Below are 27,699 nucleotides of genomic sequence, written 5' to 3'. Positions count from 1 at the left end.
CAAGTAATAGTGATGCTCGCTTGGCAAACATAACTAATAACAGGTTTCCCACCCCCTTCAGCTTCATTTAAGAACAGATTGACATGTGTCAGTTTTGCTTCACAAGACGGTCTGTTGTACATCTGGAGTGCATTACGTCAGCAAAAGTCATAGTGTTCTTAAGACATTCTGTTCCCAGTGAGGCACGATTCTGTCAGTGGGTGTAATTATAAAAGTTATTGTCATTCAGGATAGGATCCCATTTTCAAAAGATGACAATTATACCTGAAGAGAACCCGCTTTTGATTCTCATGTAACACAGATGAAATGGGCCAAAACAGTTAAAATAAAAAAGGAATGAAGTAATCAACTGAGAAAGAAACAAATAAACATATTACAAACACATTATATACTCAAATACAAGTAAATATACCTTCTTGAGCCATGACAAACACACATCTCTCACCTCTCTGATTTTATCCCTCTTTTCCTTGTTATCAGGGTCTCCAGGGTCACCATCGTTGACCCCCACGAGTTTGGGCATGGGTACTGGTGGCAGTGGTTTGGGCCCATCTTTCTTTTTCAGGTCCTCAGCCACCTTGGTCTTCTCTGTCTGGATCTCTGCCTTCAGCTCCTCTTTGGACTTTCGGAGCTTCTCCTTGGCTTCCTGTAAAGCTCGCTCGTGATCCGCTCGGATCTTGTCACGAAGGCTCTCCTCCTCCTCTCTGCAGGGGTACAATGAAATATCAGCTAAGAAAGGACTACCTAAAATGTATTAAAAAATATATAATAATACATGAGGCTAAGGAGTCACAGGCAGGGATCACAGATGTAGCAAAAAAATTAAGATACTTCCGAGAAATAGGTTCTCAAAGTCATTTCATAATTGTTTTTAACATGTTTATGAAGTGAACCCAACCTACAACAAATTCAATAGAGAATGGCAAAAACAGAAAGGATGCAAATCTCATGTTTACTTTACGCAACATTTACAAACACGTATAGCTTGAGTTTTCACCAATCTTCAGTCAAAGTGAACAAAAACCCTTGAGATTTTATTTTACTGCAAGGACATTTATCAGATTTAATAAATTGCAAGCCAATAAAAACACAGAATTTATTTGTATAGTCTCCTGCAATGTCGCGGTCAAATCTACAGTTCTGAAGTCTAGGAATATGGGTTTGAATCCATCAGAGCTCTTAATGAATTAACATCTGACTCACTTACTGAACTGCAAGTCATTACTTTTATTCAAGTCTGACCTGAAACGAGCTGAAAACTAGCATAATAATATTTGCTTTTTTCTCACGTACATCGGACAAATTAGGGGGCAGAGGAAAACTTTCCCAAGCCATACACAGATCATATAACATACATATACTGTACATATACATACACACAAATAAGGGTGGACACCGAAGATCAAGGCTTGTGAATCAACGGTGCAAACTATACTACAGAGGTAGCAGTAGAAGATTGTAAAGAAAAGAGGTCAGGTGGATACAGTGACACATACAGTGATATGCTTTGACGACATTGGTTATCTCACAGCAGTTCACCAATTGTTCACAGTCCAAAATGTTTGCCATGTGACAGTCAGACTCGGTGGGGAAGTCACTCATTTGCATATAGAGTATAGTACCTATTGCTCATTGCTCCTCTAAAAACCGACACCCCATGAACTGCATTGGGTTTAAACTAATTAAAGGTGCTGTGTGTATTTTTTTAGAGAATCTATTGACAGAAATGCAATATAATATACATAACTGTCTTCAGAAGTGTATAAAGGCCTTACATAATAAAGCATTATGTTTTTATAACCTTAGAATGAGCTATTTCTATCTACATACACTGCGGGTACCCTAAGATGGAATTCTCCGTGTTGTTTCCACAGTAGCCCTAAACAGACAAACTGCTTTACAGAGTGTGTTTCGTAAATATGACAACATCTTAAACTGGTGTCAACCAACGTAGTTTTTCGAAAGGAAGGGGTGGAGTGAGCCGTTGGTTGCAATTTGCAACCCCACCTGCAAAATGTTAAACACTTGACCTTTAACTCATGTTTTAACAATAATTACTGAAAATATTTTGTATTATAGTGCCTCATTAGCTTAGGAGGTATATATACTGTAGACATTAACATTGTACTTCATTCTTTACAGGATAAGATCAGTAATCAATGGAAAGTAATACTGAAGTGCTGAAATGTGCATTTTGTTAAATGCTAGTTTGCAAACGCCTGCATGCGTGAGGTGGAAAGATGTGGGCACTAATGGTTCCTTTCGTTGGCAAGAGAGTAAAGTGCGCTATTAATGACCGTAAACAACAACATACCACATGCATTAGACCATGTCTACAGTAACGCTCTATTATAATGGATTCCCCTACAAATCTCAGGCCCCCTCTCACTTCTCTCTCTCTCTCTCTATCTCTCAAAGCTGCAGTAAACCCTAATTTCATGGAAGCCTCATAATGTCAAAAATGCAATTTGGAGCATGTCAACATTTGTTTGAATCAATTAACCCAACTAAGACCAAGTCAGAACTGGGCAAATCTAAGTGTGGCTAAAATAAAAATCTAAAATAACATTATGTTCATGTCAAATTATTATATGAAAATCAATATATTTATTCAGAATAAAAAGACAGACTGTTTAATGCAGCTCACAGGGCCATGAATTCATGAATGGTATATCTGCAAGCTATCATTTTAATGTAATATTTATATTTTGCCGGAGATCTCAACGTTAGAGTTGAAATGCATCTAAACACAGTTTAAAAAGTTTGAGCAGTTTGTCCTAAGGCTGCACGATATATCGTTTTAGCATCGATATCGCGATGTACGCATGCGCAATAGTCACATCGCAGGAGGTGCGATGCATCAAAAAGATGATAGCGGTGTCATCAAGTTTAATAAGGCAGAATAATAAAAAAACACGCTTAAGGTAGTTGTACACTTTGTGTCCAAAATTTTCACACGTTAAAAAATAAATACGACCTAACGTTGTGTCTATCACATTTCACACTGCCTCCGATATTTTTGTCCGTCATAAAAACATTTGGACTGTGTTAGATTTTCTGCATTTTCGCATTCGTAGCAAGCATTTTGAGTGGTATTTTGACAATTAAGAGACACCGTACAAGTGAGCGCCAAAAACCAGGAAGGCGTCTGAGTCCACTTCGTCTTGCAGATAAGCAGATGATTGTGGATCAGCTTGATAAAAGGATAGTTTGTGCTGATTTTCTAGCCACGGTGCCAAATGCAACATTTACATTACCAAAACCTGGGAGACAGCCAGGCGCCAAATGGTTGTGAAAAACAGGACTGTTGACAGTTATGCAAAAAAAATGCAGGCAGAGAGAGTGAGGACAGCCTACCTAGTAGGCTTGTTGCGATAGTCGGTGTCCCTGGTGATACATGGTGTCCACCCGACTACTGATTACATCACTTGTCCACCGTGACACCTACCCCCACCCCCACATTAATTTTAAATGTTTAGAGTAAAAACCTCTCGGATAGGTCCTTTAGAGTATTTTGGAGAGGTGAGGTGTCGGAGTCCCATCATCTCGACACAGGTGTGCCTCAGGGCTCGGTGCTTGGTCCGTTGATATTCTCTGTATACATGACATCCCTTGGCTCTGTCATTAGGAAACATGGCTTTTCCTATCACTGCTATGCGGATGATACTCAACTCTACATGTCTTTTCGCCGTGACGATCCGACTGTCTCTGCACGCATCTCAGCTTGCCTAGCCGACATCTCGCTCTGGATGAACGCCCATCACCTGCAGCTGAACCTTCCGAAAACAAAACTGCTTGTAATCCCGGCTGACACGAAGACTCATCACAACCTTTCCATTCAACTGGGCTCATCAACCATCACACCTTCCAGAAAAGCAAGAAACCTGGGATTGGTGATCGATGATCAGCTCAACTTCACGGATCAAGTTGCCAGCACCGCCCGGTCCTGTAGATTCATCCTCTACAATATCAGGAAAATTAGACCCTTCCTATCAGAGCATGCTACACAAATCCTTGTCCAGGCTCTTGTCCTGGCCAGACTGGACTACTGCAATGCACTACTGGGAGGACTTCCAGCTTGCACAACCAAACCTCAACAGATGATCCAGAATGCTGCGGCAAGAGTTATCTTTAATGAACCAAAGAGAGCACACGTCACTCCTCTACTCATTAAGCTACATTAGCTTCCCGTAGTCGCTCGCATCAAATTCAAGACTCTGCTCCTGGCCTACAAGACCACTACTGGTTCGGCACCACCTTATCTTAAATCGCTATTGCGGACATATGTACCCGCCAGATCCCTACGCTCTGCAAACGAACGACGTCTTGTGGTGCCATCCCATAAAGGTAAAAAATCTCTCTCGTGCACCTTCTCCGGATCTGTTCCACCTATGTGGAATGATCTGCCCACTGCTACAAGATCTGCAGATTCTGTAGCCATCTTTAAGAAACGCCTGAAAACACATCTCTTCCGACAACATCTGACTGATCTGTTCTGACTCTTTTCTTGTCTACTCTATAAAAAAAAAAAAAAAAAAAAATGTATGAATGAATGGTTCCGTATACTGTGTTAGGCTATATGAGACTAGTCTTCTTTTTGATTGCACTTATGCTTTTGTTGAACTTATGCTGTCCTAATTGCTTCCATTATCTACCCCACTTGTAAGTCGCTTTGGATAAAAGAGTCTGCTAAATGACTAAATGTAAATGTAAATGTAAATGAGCGCTGTGTACACAAATGCACAATAGACATGTGACATGCACTAGCTGTAGACACTGCATCTAGGATACGTGTCGATGGAACAATCGGTTGTCTCCCGTGAGTGGACCCAGACTGTAAGGAGCGTTAAATGAAAAACGCGGAGTGGAATATGCAGACCTTTAGCAGTGTAATAAGAGAAAGTTTTTAGGGGAGTTGTGCCCATACTACTCCGCTTTGGCTACCGTTCAATTTCACATTTCAAAGGGCATCTCGGCCTCTGAGGGCAAATGGGCAGTGGGTCAAGCCACAGAGCCATCCCTCTGTTCACGTGAACACATTCCGGTTCCCATTGGTACACATCGAGGGATAACGAAAGCTAGACATTAAAGTGAATAGCGTTTCCCAAAACCTGTCACTGTTTAGACTTAACATGAACATATTCCAATAAATATGCAGTTTGTTAGCCAGACGGACGAGCTGGGTGCTCTGCACGGGACTAATACATATGCAAATATTGGAGAAAAAAAATAAACACACTTTTAATTTATATGTTTAATGATTTTGTCATACGATGTGGCAATTCACGGAAATGACTGTCGTTTAACAAACATCAATAATGAGTCGCGTTTTATTACTATTATGTACTTATGTTTTATGCCGGACAGCAGAATACATTAATAAGAATTGCTTTACTGGGCACTCAGTTCCAACACTAGTCTGACTTGGAGCGCAAATGTGAATCATTCTGAATCAAATCGTGAGGGACAAGACGGTTCCCACCCCTAATTGTAATTGCTGAAATAACATTGGTGTTGGATAATAGACATAACATTCCACTGCCATAGTAACAGAAGACTAAGAAATTCAACCGAACTTGGAAGTGTGACAAGACAATCAAGCATTAATCTTATTACACCCACCATGAGCAGGTGTTTAGATATCTCAGCTTCCATCAATCAGTTTTGTGTGTTTAAACTTAACACAAACTAACACAATCATCCACCTACCCCAGCTACGCCGTCATGAAATCTTTGCTGACACCTGAGTGAAATCTTAGCATTGCACTATATCAGTCATTATCAATTGGTGGACCACGGTCCGGAAGACACGAAACAAAGAACCGGATCCGGCCCGCCAACAGACATAGCCTAATAAACCATTTAAAACATTTGACTATTTCGGGTTGTTTAAATTGAGTCTCGCTAAACAACGGAGAATCACTCCACACTACAATTGATCTTTTGCCGATATATCCTCTAATATCTTTAGAGGATATAAAAGATATATCTTTCCGCTCAGAAGACACATGCTTGTTTTAACAACAGTTGTGCAGACAAGCAGAGCAGGAAAACAGACACACAACAGTAAACAAAATGCTGAGGAGGTAAATGGACACACAAGGGTAAACAAAATGCGGCAATTTTAAAGTATGTGTATCTGTCATTCTATTTACTGTTTGCTATATTTCTCCAACCTTTCCACCAGATTTGTGATTATTTATGAACCATAAAAATTGTATCTACAAATTTAGCATTAGCATTATTGATCAGCATGTAAACATTTGTGACCCTATGAAAACCCAGGCTAAAGTCTCATAATCTAAATAATTTTTAGATAACAAGCATCAAAGATTAATTTCGCTAAAATCTCAGCCAGGCTGTTACATCTGGCACCATATGTAACAATGGCGTTTCACTTCAGGATGCTATTCGCTTCAAGGTACATCAACAAATATGAAATAAAGCAAAGTGAACTTTTGCACTTACTAGAGGCTAGGGAGTCACGAATTTCGAATATTCGATTTGTTTTTTTATTATAGAATTTCGAATAGTGTGTGCGATCTTCGAAAAATCGCCGTGTTTTCACCCGTAACGTGTTCATGTAACCAAAGGGAGGCGCTGCCAATAACGACGCACCTTAAACCTAAAGACTGTCAATCAAGAGACAATAGAGGAAAACATTTTCTCACAACAATTGTTAACGAAGTTACGCACACTGTAGACCCGCGTGGCATAACGGATACGATAAATTAAGACGGTGTCAAAAATGAGTTCTGTGTGGGGGTCCTTTAATAAAATGAATCAGAATAAAGTGCAGTGCAAACTCTGCAATGCAAAGCTGGTTTATCATGGATCAATAACTACGATGCACAATCATTTGAGGGCGAAGCACCCAGCAGGTCCATCCACAGGTCAGCAATCAGTTGCTATTTTATGGTCAGTCCAACTAATCTGGATGCCAGACGGGCGGAGCAAATAACCGCTTTAATTACAAAATGATCGCTAAGAGTATGCTTCCGATCGGATTTGTCGAAGGAGAGGGCTTTAAAAATCTTATGGAGTTTGTACAGCCCGAGTCTACTGTTCCGTCTAGAAAAATTATCAGTACCAGACTGGAGAAACATTTTCATGACAATAGAAATGAAAGCCTTTTGAGCTGTTAATTCCTGAAATCGTTCCGGACTGTTAATAAATGCCGTCATTCGGTTAATATGTTTTAACACATTTTAAATCTGGTCTAAAATCTTTATGGCTTTATTATATTTTCCTTGATTAATCACACTGCTCTTTTTTAGTTGGTATAAATGTGCATGCTCCTATTATACAAGGAAATGTCCTAGCGTTATGAGCGGTTGATGCTGATCGATGAACTGTTAATAAGTGCCGTCATTTGGTTGCTAATATATTAATGTTTCGGCGCGTTATCTTAATGTATAGCTTGATGTAAGATTGCCTATTCCATAATAAATAAAGCAGTGTGTCGTCACGGAATTAAAGCTTAAATGGTCCCTCTCTCTCCGTTTATGTGTGTGTGTAATTCTGTAAATGCATCCATGTGGGGGAGGGGTGCGAATTTCGGATAATCTTCGAATAGTTCTCATCGATCTTCGAATATTATTTTTGCATTAAATGCCCATCCCTACTAGAGGCATGATCACAGAGGCACCTAACAATGCTCACCCGTAGTGCTGTCGGTTCGCAGAAATTTGAATGTTTTCTTACAAAGAGCGGAAATAACCTAGCTGGCTGAGATTTTTGCGGAAGTACGTCATCGTCCCATGTGCATATACCCCATTCAGAAGTCCAGGATCACTTTCCAAGCTTTCATCTCTAGCGTGTGGATAACCGAGTGTAAAACAGGTTCTCATCTGAGTACAACAAATTAATTCTGAATGCCTCAGAGACCCAATCTGTGTCAGGCAGCCCTATTCCTGAGACCCATCATTAATTTTGATCAGGAGTCATTTTCTGCCTTGCTCACATACAGAGAGACAGTTAGAGATAAAGAGCAAAGGAAACACAGAAATCTGCATCAAGGAAAACCAAGGTTTTTAATTATGTTATCAAAAAGAGGATCATCTTAAAGGGATAGTTCACCCCCAAAAAGGACTTTCTTTTTCAGAACACAAAATAGTTTTTGAAGTTGGTAACCAAAAAACACTGTCCCCTTTCACTGCCATTATAATACACATTTCTCAAAATATCTTCTTTTGTGTTCCACAGAGGCAAGCATAAAAAATAGTTTTGAACATTATCAGGATGAATAACAAAATGTTTATAATTATGTGAACTATCCCTTCAACTCATCCCTTGATAAAACAGCCGATAACATGTGGTCTTAGTTACCATGGAACACAGTACAGATCCACTGTGCTCACAAATGTTTACCTGCTTGTACAGTGCACACACACACACACACACACACACACAAACCCCTTGAGAACAGAGCTCATTTTGAATCGAATCCCACCTATACCTGAAGAGCCACGTGGCTGCTGGCCTATTTCACAGAGATGAGAAGTAATAAGGTCAGCAACTCATATTTTCAATACATAGCTTAAGAAGAGCCATATTCCTCCACCTCCCCCTCTTTTCCGTTTCTCTCCATCTTGCCTTTGAGAGTTCAAAGACACAATGCTGTGTGGCGGGTTCTCTCTATATCATTCTCAGCCTGAAGCTTCTCTGGGGAATAGCAGCCTCCCGGTATCAAATGATGCGTACAGGTCTGACTACTAAGTTAAAGTGGGCAGCACTTGAGGAATGCGAAGCCTCTCTTTATTTCTTCCTACATTTTTCATGTCTCTTCTTAAAAACAAATCCTTCTTCTGAGTTCCATGTTTTTTCTTCGGGTCCTTTTTGATTTGAGACTGCCACATGGGGATGGACAATCGTGTAGGGGATTCTCACAGATATTTTATCACAAAAGTAGATGTCGGCCTGTTCAAGATCAAAAAGTAGGTTAGTAAAGACCACACCATCACTTACCCTTACTGCAGGGCTTATTGATTGGTGTCTGAAAGGCCAAATGCGGGCCGTCAATTTTTATGTGGCCCCTCTTTTGATTTTGATCAAACTATGGTGCTGACGATACAGGGCATTTTTGTGCAAAGTTTGAAAAGTATTTACAGGGAAGTTCAAGGCAGCCGCTTCAATCAAATTTTGTGCCGCCTCAGACTATCACCAAAATTATGTCAGGTGTCTTCACAAAAAATACTCAGTGTATTCTGTTAACAGACTGTCATTTGTAACTGTTTAGTGTCTGCTAAATTAATAAATGTATTTAAATGTACGATAATCTTTACAAATTGACACTAAATACATTTGCAGAAACTCCAAATATGTACTGCAGAAGAAGTCCATAACACGTAGTTCAGGAGATGTTTTTATCACTGTTCCTCAAGCCGCCTCATGTATTTTCATGATAATAAAGTATATTTATAATGTTCATGTTTGACAGGTGTTGCTTTTTAAATGCGCGGTATAAGATACTCAGACTCGCACTGCTTTTAGATCGAGCAGCATTTCCTACTGATCCCAGAGCCTATAGGGCTTTTCAAGTGAATATTGTTTGTTTTGCATGCAAGTACGTTCAATTTCTTAAAAGGTTACTTAAATTAACGTGGCATACATAATTGAATAATGTTTTAAGCTGTGCAGTTGGCTTTTTGAATCAGCGTTACAATATAACTCGCAAACAAATGACTCCTTTGAACCGATTCCTTTAAACTGCTTAAACTTTCCTGTTATTAACGAATATTTAAAAAAAATCTGTGAATCATTCAAAGCACAATTAATCACAAGAGAACGCAGGAATGAGCTTTGCAAATTTAGTAAGACTGGTTAATTTAGTTGGCTTCTGTGGGCTTTGAAGTAGGTTGAACTGGATAAAATGCTCCAGCTGATTTAAAAAAACATTTCTGTATACTTTAATAAAATATATTTTTCATACAACTTAATAATTGTTATTTTCATAAAAAAATTACATTTTAATATGTTAAATGGTTTGGTTAAGCCCCATAAAGGTATGGTAGGTCTACACGTGCGTGTGTGTACAAGATAAGGACAACACCACCTACACCTCATTTTGAATCATGAAAAACCCTGATTTAGAAATATGAAGTCTATATTTAGATAAGACTAATGTTTTTGCACTTTTTCTAGCAGTAATGTTACAATTAGGGCTTTAAGTTTTCGATTATTTTAGTAATCTAGAAATCTACCAATTATTTCATTGATTTTTAAGTATTTAGATAATACGTTCTTTTTCTTTATTGAAGAGCAACTCTTAATATACAAGAGAAAATAAGACAGGTGTCTTAAAATGAAAAACTAATTTGTTTCCGTTTTTTAGAAAAATTTCCATATTTATTGCAGAAACTGCATACATTATTATCAGGGTATAAAGGGTTAAAACCCTTTAGTACATTCCATTGCCATATTACATTCAAAATGCAATACAATACAAGTACATAAGAAAGAGACATAAATAAAAATACTAATTTCAAAGGTAAACAACTAATTTCAGCTTTTGCTTGTGCATTTAGTTCACCTAAATTAGTTTTCATGTTTTAATATAAAATAGTTATATATTTGTCCACTTAAAACTACTGTAGTTAACCAGAATTACATTTTGAAAGGTCGTTGGAAGACGTTTATTTTTAAGTGTATTTGATAGCTTCACTCGGTAGAATGTTCTGAAAAAAAAACTCTCAGAGCAACTCTGGAGATGAAGTTCATGTGTCCATGTCCTCATACAGCGCAGACGCGGACATATACATGCAGTTCATTCACTAAGACACACAGACCAGTCAGATGGCGTGTTTAAATAACAGGATTCAGTGTCCACAAGTCCGCATCTAGTTAATGGACTTATAGCAGCCGGACAACAAGTTTCACTTGCAAAATAGTAGTGCACCCCAACGTCACACAGAAACAAGCACAATGACAAACACACTTCACACAAACAAGCGGCTCTGTTTAATGCACCTGCCAAACTGTACCGCAAGCATGCTACACTGGTAAATACATAAAGTTAAATGTCGCACTGTGTACAGCCCTGTTAAGCGTGCATGCATTTAAACAGCCACCAATACTGCTATCATCCTTTGTACATAACACATACTCTGACGTGCGTTAGTCAGACAGGATAAATTTTGCCGGCTGAAGTCCTAAAAGTTGGTTTAAAGATCAGGAACGTTTGAAGCTCACCATACTAACGCACACACACTGTTTATCGCAGTCTATCGGCTGTCAGAGCAGAAATGAAAGCTGGTATATTTTTCTGTAATTTATTCTAGCTGTTTATTCTATTCTGTAAATTATTCTAGCTGTCTGATATTTTTACAGTGAGGCTGTCAATTCTGAACATTACATTTTTGTACTTTTTGTGAGAAGCTTACATCAGTTGGGCATTGGTTGGCCGTGTCCTTGCTCATAAGAATATACATCGCAAACAAACCCAGTGCCATAACAGATCAAGACACTGCAACGTCTCTGAAACAACTTCACACAAACCCTCAAACAATACACTTCCTCTGAGCCTTTTCTAAAATCTAAAAGGAATTGGTGGATTCTGAAAAGGCCATCATGTCACTTGGAGTACAGATCCGATAATCATTCTGACACAGGACAGCACAGAAAAACTTTACCACTGCCAGTCGAGGACCACTTCAAATTAAGTCTTTCTTGCAGCAGGTAGATTCCACAGTACAGCACAGAGTCCTATATTTTTCACTTTGATCATATCTCTGACAAACCATCAAGAATATAGTTCATTCAATTTGAAATAGTATCACCACATCTAAAGCATTGAAATTGAAAAATAGACAAGTTTATCAGAAATGTTCTGCTGTAGCTCAAGCCTTGTGCTTGGTTTCAGTGAAGTCTTGAGCTCTGTGTCAGGTTGGCAGGTGCGAGCGCTAACTCGATTAGCAGGAGTCACAGGGTGTCTGTTTCATCATCCCACTGCAGTGACACACTTACACAATATGAGCCACGTCCACTAATCTTTCAAAAACTAGACAGGTCGACCTCAGGAAAGTGACATGTTCTTCTAAACTGATCAAGGAGGGAATCCATGACATTCTCTAACCGAATTTAAAAACGTAAGACTTTCCTGAAGGACATAGTATCCACCGTATCCACAAAGGACTACTTTTCCCCGAAGAGGCTAAGTAAATGAGTGTTTCACAGATGTAATTGTAATTTCAATCCTGTCCGAAGATAACACGTCTGTGTTTCTTTCCGGCACAATTATGGAGCAAATTGCTTTGCTAACTTCACCTTCCATTGAGAAATCTAATGAGATTTTGTGATTGTGAATATTATATTTTCTTAATGCTTATCCTCATTTATTTTGACCTTTATCGAATACCGTCACTAAACCCAATTTTCTCATTATGTGCAAATCTTCCACTGCATGGTGACCTTCATTATGGACTTAGACATTTTAGCCAATTTTCTCGGTAAAATAACAGTTGATGGTTCAAGTACTGCCTGCTGGCATTCCATCTGATGTAAAAATAAAATGAAACCAATTGAGTCTGAATGACGCAGCGCCAGGCATACTCTTATTTCATTTTATCCTTAAATTATAAACTGTACATAGTAAATATGATTTTAAATCAGTTTTATGTGTCCATACACCCATATCCAGACAAAAAATATCTTAAGAATAATATATGACAGAAAATGATTACTGTGCACAGTTGTTGATTATTCAAGGATACGCATTTATTGCATTTAAGTTTTTGCAAAAAACTGTGTGCTTTGTGCAAGCGCATGTAAAGAAGGTCACTGATACTCATCCAAGCTGGCAGGGCAGAAACCAACAAGGGAGAAGACCCAGGTAACCCAGTGCATAGACTGATCCTGCACGTCACAATGACAGGAACAACACGACACGAACTGGCGCGGATCACAGTGCCCCCAGGGGCAGAGGTGGATCAGACAGAGAGCTTGTGTTCGGCACCAGAGCTTGTGGCCAGGATGAGCTCTATTGGTCATGAGTAAAAGCAGATGGGCAGCAGCACCAATAAACATGATTCAATGTTCATGAACAACAGTGACTCTGCTTCTTGGGATCTATCAAGACTGACTTACAGTTTAGGCTAAAACATATGGAGCTTTTGGGGATGAGGAAGCGACTGACTTAATGTCTCAAAGAAGCATGTTTGTACACAAACGGATTCCACTATTCTTTTCAAATTGAACCATGATAGCGTTGTTTAATAATTTTACTCTACTGTCTTTCCGAAGAGCATTTCGCATTAAGTATCTCTTAAAATGGTTTTTAAAAAATAATTGTGCCTCCCAACCTCAAGCAAGCAAACAAAAGGCATGGACAAAAAAAATAACTTAATTTAAGATATTTGTGGAGGATAAGAAACAAAATTGTAAAGGAGCTATGATTCAGCCCTTTTCACTTTGGCTAGCAGCCAAAAACATACATTGAATTACACCGTGTCTACACCGGACGCGACAGTGTGGACAAAATGTAAAATTATATTGGGTTCAAGATGCGTTTCTAATGTCTTTTGTGGTGGCGCGCCGGTCGCGTCCGGTGTAGACACGGTGTTAGGGTAACAGGTACTTCAGGGACGATGTGGGAGATCGGCAGAAAAATTTAACAAAAAATTAAAATAAAGCAGTGGCAACACAGTGAGGCAAAACATTCAAATCATCACAGAACTTTGGTCAACATTTAAACACAGTACAACACTTTTCAAAGAGCAACTACCAGTACAGATGTATTTTTTTCTGGTACTCGTCGATACCGATGCTCATGGGCGTAAATCTCATTTAACAGTAAGGGGGGACAATACACATAAAATTTCTCAAGAGGAATTTTTGGAAGGGGACAAATAATACAGTCAAAATTGTATTTACTACGACATAAAGCAACAATATGCATTAGGTTCATAGGTTTATCATGCAGACTTGCATTCATATTATAACTGAAATGAACTGTCACATAATGTAATACAAGTGAAGAAAAAAGCTTTTCTCCATTTTCTCCAGACAGGAAACAAATATAAAAACACACTACCCATGATACAACATGTTAACAATTCCAACTGAATGAAAGCTGTGCCCCTTTAGTGGACGTTAGATATAGTGCCAACGTCACAAAATTGTAACCGGTATGTTCGAGGCTGTGTGTAACACGGGACTTGAATGGCAGGATCGGTGGCCAATTGTGGGTCGTTAATGTTCTTTAACTAGCTAAGTAACGTTTTAATCGCTAACATAGAAGATTCATGGAAAAATACATCGGTAATCAGCATTTTTTGCAACAACTAATTTATTAATGAATCAGCATCAAATACATTAAAGAGAATCACTTCGTTTAAAGTGAATAAAATAGCCTTCTTACTGGAGTTCAACAACCACTGATGAACTAAGGCCACATACCCATTTTGAATGTGTTGCGCAATGGGCAGGTGAGATGAACGGGGAGAAGGCAGTGGGCCAAACCATTGTTAGAGGCAGGGGAGGGGGAACTCAACAGTTTCTAAACTTAAAACGCATTTTTTGAGTTTGTATTTTCTTTTAATTACACATTTAGTTTAGGTTAACATCAATATTCACTCACCTAAAGGATTATTAGGAGCACCTGTTCAATTTCTCATTAATGCAATTATGGTGGTGGTGTAATGGTGTGGGGGATGTTTTCTTGGCACACTTTAGGCCCCTTAATGCCAATTGGGCATTGTTTAAATGCCACGGCCTACCCGAGCATTGTTTCTGACCCTGTCCATCCCTTTATGACCACCAGGTACCCATCCTATAAATGCTACTTCCAGCAGGATAATGCACCGTGTCACAAAGCTCGAATCATTTCAAATTGGTTTCTTGAACATGACAATGAGTTCACTGTACTAAAATGGCCCCCACAGTCACCAGATCTCAACCCAATAGAGCATCTTTGGGATGTGGTGGAACGGGAGCTTAGTGCATCCCACAAATCTCTATCAACTGCAAGATGCTATCCTATCAATACGGGCCAACATTTCTAAAGAATGCTTTCAGCACCTTGTTGAATAATTGCCACATAGAATTAAGGCAGTTCTGAAGGCGAAAGGGGGTCAAACACAGTATTAGTATGGTGTTCCTAATAATCCTTTAGGTGAGTGTATGTATGACAATAGAGAATGCGAGTTTAATTGACTTTAGGGGGGGAAACCCTCGGATGGAGGGGGACGTGTCCCCTCCGTCCCCCCCGGGATTTATGCCCATGCCTGTATATTTTCACAACACAGTGAGATTAATAAAAAAAGAATAGCTCATCACAAACTGTCTAATCAAATTTCACATCAAATTTCAGTCAGTTCTGTCACATGAGGTATCGGTCTTTGGTATCGGTGCAATGTTAAGAGTACGAGTACATGAGCTTCGTTTTGGGGCTGATACTGGTATCGGTGCATTCCTAATATGTACATAATTTCTTTTCAAGTGGGGGGGCAACTGAGGTTTTATAGATTTTTTAATAGGTTTAATGGGCAATCTAACACCTGACATGAGGTAAATAAATGTTTCATCTAATGTAACACTATATGAATGAAAGTACTTAATAAAATACTCTCCCAAAAGTCCATGACATGCTAACCGCTGCTAACCTATCCTATCCCTTTCACTGTGTTTTTACTAGACATCGGAATCAACTCGCTGTCAAATGTGCTGGTGTATGTTCCTGTGTGGGTAATAAAATCCTTAATATCCGACAAAGAAAAAGGCATAACATGCTATTTATGACAAGGCCTATCTGATGGGAAAAACGAAACAAGGAATATGCAATGAGAGCACATACTGAACATAATAAATATATGCAACTACCTCTTAAATGTCAGTCCAATTTACAATATAGCATATTCACGTGGCATCACATTAAACAGCATTACAATGACAAGTTAACATGAATCACATGATTATCCTGAACGCTGGGAACTTTGTGGTTGGCTGTGTGGTCACGTCCAGCGGCAGACAGGATCCCATTACCCATGTCTCTGGAATTTGACTACAGCCTGAGGAGGAGATTAATGCTCAGGTCGGCTGTTCTTTTGCATAAGACCTTCAGGTGAATGTCAATTAGGGATGTTCATGTTGACCGTTTAGCCGTTAACCAATAGTAATATTTTTGACAGAATAATGCTATCAGTAAATGATTCAAAGGGTATGTTTATTTTTTAAGTTTAATAATGTTAATAATGTTTATTAATAACTTTAATAATCTAATACTATGTTTTCAAATAACTATTAAATAGTTTTTTAATTTTCTGTATGGTGAAAAAAATATGCTATATATGTGTTAACTCACAGAGCGTGCAGACGCAACTGAAAAGTTTAATTCATCTGATTGTTGAGGCCACATTTATCAGGGCTTTACGCCTCCAAAAAAAAGTGCGTCATTGGCAGCCTTGCTCAAGCTCAAGTTTGTTGTTTTAAATGTAGATGCTCGACGATCACGCTTACAACACACTGTGACATTCTCTGTCTTCCCGGCGTGTCTACACCGCAGCGAAATGAAGCTCAGCAAAGCAAAGCTAATAGCAGAGCTGCAAGGGAATTTCAGGTTGAGACTAGTAATAAATGTATCCTTTAAATAAACTTATCTCATGGATGCTTAGCATCAGCAGCCTCCTGTGCAAGTTGGAAAGGAGGAGAAAAGAGCACGACGCGTGGTTTCCCTGTCATCTTTTAGACGTGACGTAAAAATATGAATGTGAAATAGGAATAAGTAATAAATAATGTTTATATTTGCGTGGGTATAGCAGATCGGATTTATATTTGTTTAGCTAAGACACATTTATGCCCTCTTTGGATATTAATACTGGGAGGTGGAAAGCAAATCAAATGCGTTTGCCGAGGCATTATCTTTGCATTCCCTGGAAATCCGTGCCATCGGAAACGGTGTGTTTTGCCCCAGGTATAATTGTCAACAGGCTCCAGACAATCCCCACAACACGTTAACATGTTACTTTATTAAATAAAAACCAGCCAAGCTTCGGATTGAGGTAGGCCTGCGATTTTTTTAATGGAAAAACTTTCTGACGTTAATAAACTTTGCTGGTTCTTCTGTGTTTTTGTCTGGTCATAATTTGTAAACATAATAATTTTATCCTTTGGATTTATATTGTTTTCATTTTTCACTCCATTGTCCAAAACGCTGCAGGTTTGTGAAAATGTGATAATTTGTGAATGCAGGTGCTGTTGTTGATCTATTTGTTATGCTGCTATTTGCATGTTTAATTGAATCTTTTTGTTTTTAATGTTTCACAGACATTCATCAACTCGGTGTCTCATTTCGAAGTCTGCGTCCCTCAGATGCGAAGGCGTCCTCCAGAGGACGCCTTCGAAATGAGATGCAGCATGCATTTTTATTTAATATTAAAGTCGTATCAGTTAACGGTTAATGTTCGGATAACGAGTGTCGGTTTTCAGTTAGGGAAATGAGCATCTCCAATGCCAATGTATTTATGAAACCTCATCCGACAGGTACAGCTGGGTTTGGTAAATGACAGATTCCTGGAAAAGGTTCAATGGCATTACTATTATTGCTTTAACTCTGGTTAGGGATTTGTACAGATTTTTATGTAAATACACCTGAAAGAAAATCATGTGACTTGAGTTTTTTTATTCATCCATTTAAACGCTTACACGATAAAAAACAAAAGTTTCACGTCAGTAGGGGTGTGACGAGATTCGATGTGTCTCGCAAGATCTGATTGGTCTCTTGAAAACACAATATTGGCATGTCATGATTATGAAAGTTGGCTAAAGGGTAATTGTCTAAAAAATCACGATTATAATGTTTTGGGGCTTTGATGATTAATTATCTATTTTATGGCTTTGGCATTTAATTCTCATAATTTTTTTGTTTGTTCATGAAATAATTTTCACACATTGATGTCATTATTTAAGTTAATCTTTTGTTTAATCAAGTTAATGAATACATGTGAGAGGGGCACCGACCAATCACAACAGCCTGAGAAGCAGAAGCCAATCACAAAAGACCTGGTCAGCTTTACCAATCAGAAACCCGTTATCAAAGGTTTGCGTTTTCAATTCCCCAAAACACTTGTTGTGTAAATAAACAGCCAAAACGCAAACAAAGTTTTCCATTTTTAGGTGAAAACAGTCTTGTGTAGAATACATCACAGATGTTAACTCTTGAACCAGGTCTGCATGCAAGACCTTAGAATCTGCTAAACAAAACCCTAACAACACCCTAAAATACCCTATTAACTGCAAAGCAATGTGCTAAAACCACACAGAACACTTAAGTATCCACAAAGCTTGTCAAAAGCTAATAATATCCTAACATACACAACATACTGAAAATAGTGGCCATCATTCAAATTAGCCCCACCCACATTTTCCTAAGCTTTCCCTTCAGGACCAACAAACAAGAGAACTGGCTTACAGTTAGGGCGGTAGCTATCGATTATTTTAGTAATCGAGCATTCTACCAATTATTTCATTGATTTATCCAGTATCTGAATAATACATTATTTTTCTTTATTAAAGAGCAATACTAAATATACAAGTGAAAATAAGTCAGGTCTCATGCATATGATAAGTAAGAGACCTAAATGAAACTGGAAAGAATAATTTCAAAGGTAAACAACTAACTGCATTTAGTTTACCTAAATTCGTTATAATTTTTCACAACAGCCTGAGAAGCGGAAGCCAATCACGAAAGATCTTGTCAGCTTTACCAATCAGAGCGTTCCAGTCATTTTTTAGAAGTGGGACAACGATGAACTTTAGATTTGAAATATGTGAAATATAAAGCGGTTTTGAAATTAGAAACATGAACATCCATTGTTAATCACCCAAAATTCATAATCAAAACCTCTAAAACAGCCAAAGACTGGGTCCTTTAAACAAATCCATAGACTATTTTCTAGTGATTTTGAGGAATAATGAAAACATTGGAAGTAGTAACGTCCTGACTGTTACCGGACACATGCAAGCTGGATGGAGATTGACAGTTGACAGCACCAGCGGAGGTCAGAGTTTCTTATTATGCTACATTGGTTAATTTCTTGCATAAAGCTATCGAAATACATGACGTGGAATACAATGCATGATAGTTAGTAGGGCTGTCACGATGATTAAATAATCATCTTATCGCGATGGTTTGACCTCATGGCGGGGATTTCAGATCACCACAATTATTGCACATCTCCCTAAAAAACAAAAGGGGGAGCTGTAGCGCCCTACATCATCCACTCTGTGGTCTGCATGAAAAACAGCACTCTGTTGATTTTGGTTAAGGGTATCATCTGACCCTGACTGGTACAGTATCCGCATTTAAAATGGATGTAGTTTCAAAGCCGAATACGACGGCACCGATCTGGCAATATTTTGGTTTCAAACCAGACGAAAAAGGACAACCGAAAGACATTGATATGGCAATATGTTGTATGTGTAAGAGAGAAATAGCCGCGAAACACTAACACCACAAACTTACGGACTCACCTGAAGTCACATCACCCCACAACAGTGACATAAAACTGAAAATATCAACAAGTCAACATTTCATCAGCTAGTCACAACTTGGTGGGGGTTTTTTTCTGCCTAACATTTTCCGGACGGTATTCAGTCACACTAATACTTCTGAGACAGAGTCAGCATTTGCTAAATGAGAGTCATTTCCAGAAGCGGTGAAAGCATGATGAGCATAGAAAGACAGACAACGAGCAGTTATTTCAAATGGTGCCATCAACGTATTGCAAAAATGTGATTAAACCCCAATAGAGAGGACAAAAATGCTGCTAAAACTATTGTCCTGATGATAACCCTCAAGATCAGGGCACAGTTTCTAGCTTTTAAAGGGATAGTTCCTCCAAAAATGAAAATTCTGTGATCATTTACTCATGCTTATGTCATGTCATACCTGTGTAAATTACTTTGTTCCGTTAAACACAAAGAAATATATTTGGAAGAATCTTAGTAATTTTCAGTTCAGGAAGTTATAAATGTTAGTCAAAGGTTCCCAAGAACTCTTTGTTTTCCTAAATTCTTCAAAATATCTCATTATGTGTTCAACAGAAAAAAGAAATACAATACGTTTTTCCTACTATTGTAGTGGATGATGTCCCAGAACTGAAAATTGCTAACATTCTTCTACATATCTTTCTCTGTGTTCATTGAAACAAATAAATGTATACAGGCTTGGAACAACCTAAGGGTGAGTTAATGAGGACAGATTTTTCATTTTTGGATGAACCATCCCTTTAAGCAACAACTCTTCAGATGGATGACTTTGCTGTTTTATCCAGGTGTCAATTTTACCCAGTTATTGAAATGTCATTCACAAAGTCCTTTCAGATACTAAAAACCGTGTTGAATTCTCAGCGCTGTATCACATTCTCGCCTTGTTAAAATACATTTATCCACAAAATTCAGTTATTCCCAGAATATTTCCACAGAAAGTCTTAAAAAGTGCAGGTTTGTTGCTCTCAAAGCAATAGGGTCCCACATGAATTACGTATTTTTGTGTGCAAAACCCGGAAGTGAGTTAGCTTATTAGCCCTTCCGGTTCCATAGACATTGTTTCTTTCCAATGGGTTTTTGGTTTAATCTCTAAATTAAAGTCTTGTGAACAAAACCTCTATATATATATTCATGTTTTATATATGACATAAAACACACCAGTTAACCCACTTGTGAATTTTTTTAAAGCTTTATCGTGTCTTAAAAACGACGGTTGCTACATACATACTTTGACAGAGAAATTAAACTTCACAACGCATTAAAAACTAACAAAAAATGCAAAATGGACAGTGATCTCCAAAAACATAATTAGAGATTAATTCATGGAGCAATTATTACCCGGGAACACATTTTTATTAAATTTTGAAAATGTTGTCGAAGGCTTTGTTGTAAAGACATTGATATCGAGCGACCGTATTGGACTCTGTTTATAGCCTCATATACCTTTGTTAATCACAGAGCTTATTTTTTGCAATCGTCCGAAAGTCTATGGAAAAAATCCATTGGCTCTTGGTTGAGGGAATCAGTGCGGCGCTTACTTCCGCCATCACTGCACTACTCTATTAACCTGCTCTTGGTCTTCACAGATTGCCTGAGCGAGCCTGACAGTTTTTTATTTCTGCATTTCCCAACACACATCATACAATTGTTTCTTTGCCCCAATACTGTTCCCACACTTTTCCAGTCATCTTTTATTTTTGTTACTTGAACTGGGAAGAAATAAATCATCCCAATCACAGTAAGAAAGTAGCACCTCACTAATCCATTGCTTGATCCTTAAAGTGATGCTTCACCCAAAATTGAAAATTCCGTCATCATTTACTCACCTTCAAGTTGTTTCAAATCTGTATACATTTCTTTGTTCTGATGAACATAGAGAAAGATATTTTGAGATTTTGCCCCTCATTAGATAACCATAGTAGGAAAAAATACATTGGTTGTCAAAAGTGTCCCAGAACTGTTAGCTATCCAACATTCTTCAAAATGTCTTCTTTTTTGTTTAAGTCATTTTTCCTACTATGGTAGTCAATCTAGAAAGATTTGTTTGGTTATATGCATTCTTCCAAATATCTTTCTCTGTGTTGCCTTGTGGAGAATAGAAAGGATAAAATCATAAATCGCGGAGTAAGTAAAACATACAATACGGGGCAATTTTACTGTATTTTCCTAAATAATACTAAATGGATGCCTATATACTGTATGTGTAGAAGTATTTTGATTCTCTGCATTGAAACTTTTGTTTTTTTTCAAGTAGTTGTAAAGCTTCAGGATTGTCGGTTTGAATTGGTCAAAAGAAAGAACACAATAAAAGATTTTAGGCTTTAAGTCCAGGTTCAGGTTCAGTGCCACAGATAAAGTATGAAAAAGCCTTTCGAATCAGTTTAGGTCAGAGAGTCATTGACAAAAGCACTGACACCCTGTGAATAGCCTGTTCACACTGCCTACATCGTCATGTGTTCTCGGCCAGAAAAGTATATTTGAGACTATTTGAGAGCAGCTTGGATTCTTTTGAGATTAACACTTGTTCAGAGCATAAAGATGTATTGCCACATACAAACACACACAAACCAATGAAACATGACGGATGAGACTTATAAGCCCATCTATCGACACTCACCTGTGTCGATACTCATCGTGCGCCCCCACACCGTGTATTACTTGTCTGCCGCTGTGCCTCGTCTCCTTCTCCGCCTCGATGTGCGGTATCAACACGTCCTCCAAGCCAAAGTCAAACCGCTTGTGTTTGGAATTGTCCGGCAGGAAGAAAAACGCTCCAAAGCACAATGTGATGAAGGCACTGAGGATGAGGAGGAGTATGAACTTCTCTGAGAGCCGTAAGGTGGCTCTATGGTGGGGGAATGAGGAGGCACCTGGCGAGAGGGTGGGTATCCTACGTCCCGAGAGTGGCAAAAGAGCCGGAGTGGTCATGTTTTGATAAGACTGGAATATGGCGGGATAAGGGTCAAGGCTTTGGTTTTGCGTCTGCCACACTATCTCATCGTGGTGAACACGAGGTTGCTGCTGAACATCTGTTTGTCTCCTAGAAAGTTAGGTTGCTCTGCAGATCAGAAAAACAGATTCCTCTTAGTCTAAAAAAAACTGGAAAGAAAGGACAATTTTAGATATGGACTGTCATGGCGTTCAACAGAAGCTTGCTACTCAAATGAAATTCAGTTTCCATGGCGATTGTGTTAAGCAGTAGATAAGACAAGGCTCTAAACTTTATTGTGGAGAAGTTTAGTAATCCAAATTAATTTGTTAAATGATCAAGAATTTTGTTTAATAACACACATAAATAAGTTATTAAATAAAGTTAAAACGGTTTACATTTAGAAATCATTCACTAGGATGTTTATCTTAGTAGAAATACTGACATTAGTTAAATTGGTTAAAAATCAAATAAATAAATCGCGTTGTTGTTGTTTTGTTTTTGCTCGGACCATTAGCTTCTGGCGGTGCTCTGCAATTCATGTCAAACAGGTGACGTTAACGTTACCTCCGAGTCAAACATGAACAAAGAAAACCAGCTGGTTTATTTAAGCATTGAATTAGGTACATTCATATCGTATTAACACTAATCTTCTGTGTCATCGATATATATGCACGATATGACGCGGTAGTTTTATGAGAAAGACATGTTATGTTCTCATTACAATGTGACACCTGTACAATGGTTTTTGAATTCTTACAGCAAACCAGCAGGAGCTTCTCCTTTCTAAATTAAGTTTTCACACACGTATGTGGATAAACGTGTCAGTAAAAGAAAATGTGAACACATACCGTGCGGGTCTTTTTATCATTCTGATCCATGATCCTCGATTTGATGCAAATGCTTCTTGATGTCAAGGCGGGATGCGTCGAGTCGTTATCTTCACGATAAATGGCGAGTCCGCCCTCGCCAGTGTCGGGTATTATTTATCTCAAACTAGCTACACACTGATCATTTATCGATACAAAAACAGCTTGAGAGGGCAAATGAGAAACATAAGCTCCCTAAACACAACGAAATCGGCCAAATGATAATGTTACAGCACTGGAAGTATTCTCTCCGCTCGGTCGTTTATGTTGAAGGTAAACTTAAAAGTTTCCGTTACATTAAACGGGAAATGCCCTGGAGACTGTGTTCAGCACAGGCCCGATCTGCTTAATGCCGTGGCAGCGTCTCTCAACCGGAGACGGCGAACGTTAACGTTATCCAGAGCCAAACTGACCAGCCGATACGATAACGAAAATAAAAACTGGTTAATCGCAAGTACTGGCTGTAAATTACACACTATGGACAGCGTTAATTTCCTCTACATAATGCGCTATTTTAGTAATATATTACGCCGGCCTCTGCCGGACGTGTGCTGCGCCTTTTTTCCTCCAGTAAAGGCATTTAGCTGGCAGCCGTGTAGCGGACCGATCTCGTCCTGCCACCGCCGCATCACCTTGTCGGTGCCTCGGGATAAATCGGCGCCGTGGACCATAAATCCGCAATTAATGCCCGAAAGAACAAGTTGGCAAGTTCATGTTAATGTCCCTGCATCGGTAGACTGAATCCTTCGCGATTAACACCGCCTCCTGTATATTTTCGTTCGCCGCGATTCCTGTAGCCGTGTGCGCCGCCAGGCTCCAATATCCAGGATGTTGTTACTGCAACAGATACTCCTCCTCTCAGGCCATCGACATCCAGTCAGCGGCCGTTTGGTAAAGCCAGGGAGCGTCGCGCATGTACGAGTCTTGTTCTGCAACGTAACATAAACTGAAATGGCATGGTTGAATAACCTTAACCTTTCGAAATGTAAACACATATAAATAATACATATACATATAAAAATAATACATATTCAAAAGTATACAAAAATTATTGAACAGCTGTAATGAAGGTAACTACCTGTAACACCGTGTCTACACAGGACCGACGCAACGCGAAAAAAACATTAGAAACACATTAGAAGCCATTATCATTAACAAAATGTGGTATAGCCACGGTGTCAGACGCAATTTTCAAGTATTAAAGCATTATGTAATTTTGCAATTTTCAAAACTTGTAAACAATAAAAATGAATTACGTGTATTTCTGTTGTTTTTCTAAAGTGATTAATTTGACATTTAAATTAATTTTAAATGTTTGTTTGCTTCATACTTTTTTCACTACATTATCCAGTGAACCAAGCAAACACAGAACGTTCTCCTATAATTGAATTTTGGTTTCCGATTGAATATATGTAATTTTTATTTATGTATTCATTTATAAAAAATATCTGGGAGGCAAATACTAACATTCTGGAAATCAAAAAAATAGCTGAAGGGCAAAAAGTTTCTGTTTTTGTAAACTTAAATATGCATGATTTATTTGTAATATTGAACTTTTTACGACAAAATCCCCCCTCCAACCTCTAAAAGTCACAATAATTAATGACTGCATGTCTACATTTGTTTTTATTTTTTATTATTGGATAAACATTAGATGTATTGGTTTTGTTGCCAAATAAAGGTTCGACCTGCAGGTTAAACCTTTTGTTAAAGACTTTGTTATTTTAAAACTTACCATTCTTTAAAATTCAATTAATTAGATATTCAATTTTGATCAACTTTCAATCTATGCAGTTGACTGCAAATTAACAAATGTCTCCATTAAAGGACATGTTCACATTCTGCTGAGCGACAGAAAAATTAGGCAATTTAGATCAGCCTGTGACTTAGTCCTTGGGCTGTCATAAGTGTAGTTCTTTTCTTTCCTGATTTACTGATGACTTAACCAACCAACAACAGAAAGTGTCATTCCTGTTGAAGGGTATGGAAAAATTATGTGAGCCATGCTCAAGAAGTCAGCAGCAAAGGGACTAGACATGCTATCAGTCAGCTTAAGAGGCACACATCTGACACCCTGACAGAACTCACTGTCAGACAGAGAAGTTCTGCTCTGCTGCGTTTTCTCAGTTTTCTACAAGAATATGGCACGGATCACTGGTCATAAGGCATCATAAACTTCACACAGCGAACCCTGGATTAATAAAAAACATAATTCACCACATAAAGAAGAGAAATAAAGATACAGTGAAAAGAGAAAAGACAGTTGATTAAAAGTTTTATCTCTTCCTTAAAAACAGTAAAGTAATTCTGCAACAGGCCTGTATAATGAGCCAGGATGTGTTTAAAGCCTTTGAACGGTGGTATAGTGAAAGATGACAGTTGAAACTCAGCATGCAAATGAATGCGAAAAAGCTTCAACCTTGAGAAGTCCAGACAAGGACGAGTTGATTGCCTCTGCAGTACCAAAGCGTCTGTCGGCTGCATATTCTGTCACCAATAACGTAGATAAAGGTGTCTGTATCTGACATTCTAGTTAATGAAGTGACAGAGTACTACTGCCAAGCAAGAGGAAATCAAGGAGTGTGGAGGTTCAAAACAGTCCAGAAAAAGATCCAGAGATTGAGGGGAGTTCTACAGAAGTGATAGAAAATAAAGAATCTTTTTATCAGTTGTACCTACCATAAATTTGAGTGAAACACTAGCAGTAATCAACATGAGTCATAAACACCAGATTATGAACTATAATTGTTATATTTATTACAGTGTAATGTAATATATGTGCAAATTAGGTTTGCACAACAGCAGTGTTACATAACAGCATATTACATAGCTGACTTTGCGAACATTTGGCCATACCAGCACAGTATGTTTTCTCCTCATCTTAGTTCTTGTGTTTTACAGTCATAATTATAGAGGACACTGCCTTAACAAAGGTACTAAATGACAGGTTTGGTTCATAGAATCTAAAATATCAATTACAACGCAAACAAAGAATAGAAATGTAAATGAACATTCTCCATGTCCCTTTTATTAGGTAAATTCCAGACTCTTCAATTGTGCAAGTGAACATCTCACGCACTGTTACTAAAAATATCTGAGGTGCCCAAAGGGGACCAAACACTATGTTATGCAAGTTGTCCTGGAAACCACATTTCGCCTGGTAAATGAATTATTGACAAACTGCTAATGTTAACTAATCCAACTGAATAATTCAGTCTCGACATAGTGCCAGATTCAAAAATATCTGCCGCACATTTTATTCTCCCGTTAAATCATCACGTTGATGTGATGAAGCTTTTAGCCCGGGATGTGATGCACTGTCACAACAATCTGCTCTCTGTATTTGACATGACACGCTTACGAAGGCTGAAGAACAGTTCTCACCTTGCTAAGAATTGATGGGGTAATAGACGCAGGTGAAAAACGCAGCTCAAAGAAGTCACATACTAATGGATGAAACCAAAGGGAAAAAGAGTGTGTGCACCAGATAACTGAAAGCAATTAGCAAAAAGACATGTGGAGGGGGAAAAGAAAGTGTCTGCTGAAATGAATATGTTTTGGAACAGTGTGAATGATAAATGAAGTTGAGATAAAGAGAAGAAACTGCAGAGGTTAAAATGCTGCCAAAAAAAGGAATGTGTTATAGACAGACAGATGACAAATGAAAGACAGGATGAGAACAGAGAAGCAGACAAATGACTGAGCGCATCCAAAAGACAGTATAGTGAGCGTCTATCACCCCATGAGGATTATGTAAAGCTGTACACAGGAAAAGTGCACACCAAGGAATACAAGGTTGTGATAAACACACAACCAATTTAAATATGTATGTCATTAGCAACTTCTATTGGATAATAAATGAGTGAGCATTTATGTCGTGTTTATGTTGGAAGCAAGTTAACCACATTACTATTAGACAAGAACGTGACAAAGCATGATTTTATACATCTGTTGACACGCATCAGGCCTGCGCTATTGTTTTATTGTGAGAAGGGCCTCATTCTAGATGTGAAATACCCAGGTTGCGGTAACAATGTGATAGACCTTCCACACCTGTTCACTTTAGAAACAGCTTTACACTCGGTGGGCCACAGGTCAGATATTCTTTTTTGCTTGATGGACCAGATGGAAACAGGGACACTGTGTGAACTCATGTATTCACTTGACCAATTTACAATTGAATTCCTGCTGCAAATCACTACTGCCCTCTAGTGCTACACAGAGATACCCAGTGTTAACGCCCCTTTTCGGGCAATATTTATGATTTAAGTAATAATAACATAAAGGTGTGTAATATTTTAGATATTAATGAATATTTCATATCTTTACATTAAAGTAAATGCTTACATTGAATTTAATCGTATAAGAAGGTTAAACTAGGTGGTGGTAAAGTCCATACTCTGCAGAAAATAGAGAACC

At 38.4% G+C, this 27,699-nt stretch overlaps 1 protein-coding gene across 2 annotated transcripts in view; it reads right to left on the bottom strand.

Moving 5' to 3' along the window:
• man1a2 (mannosidase, alpha, class 1A, member 2) overlaps nucleotides 1–24,241 on the bottom strand; it is a 76,916-nt gene extending 52,675 nt beyond the window's left edge. Inside the window, exons 1-3 of one of the 2 annotated variants that reach the window (XM_056754521.1) lie at nucleotides 23,263–24,241; nucleotides 22,100–22,581; nucleotides 446–704 (exon numbers count right to left, since the gene is read on the bottom strand). In XM_056754521.1, coding sequence (XP_056610499.1) covers nucleotides 446–704; nucleotides 22,100–22,410 — 570 coding nt within the window. In that variant the 5' untranslated portion in view covers nucleotides 22,411–22,581; nucleotides 23,263–24,241. The remainder of the gene's footprint in view (nucleotides 1–445; nucleotides 705–22,099; nucleotides 22,582–23,262) is intronic. The other variant, XM_056754520.1, reaches the window with a different exon arrangement.
• Nucleotides 24,242–27,699: the final 3,458 nt, after the last annotated feature.

Source organism: Triplophysa dalaica, chromosome 8, assembly GCF_015846415.1.
Source record: "Triplophysa dalaica isolate WHDGS20190420 chromosome 8, ASM1584641v1, whole genome shotgun sequence".
Classification (NCBI taxonomy): domain Eukaryota; kingdom Metazoa; phylum Chordata; class Actinopteri; order Cypriniformes; family Nemacheilidae; genus Triplophysa; species Triplophysa dalaica.
Note: the sequence above shows the minus strand (reverse complement) of the source record. Positions and strands in the feature narration are given on the sequence as shown.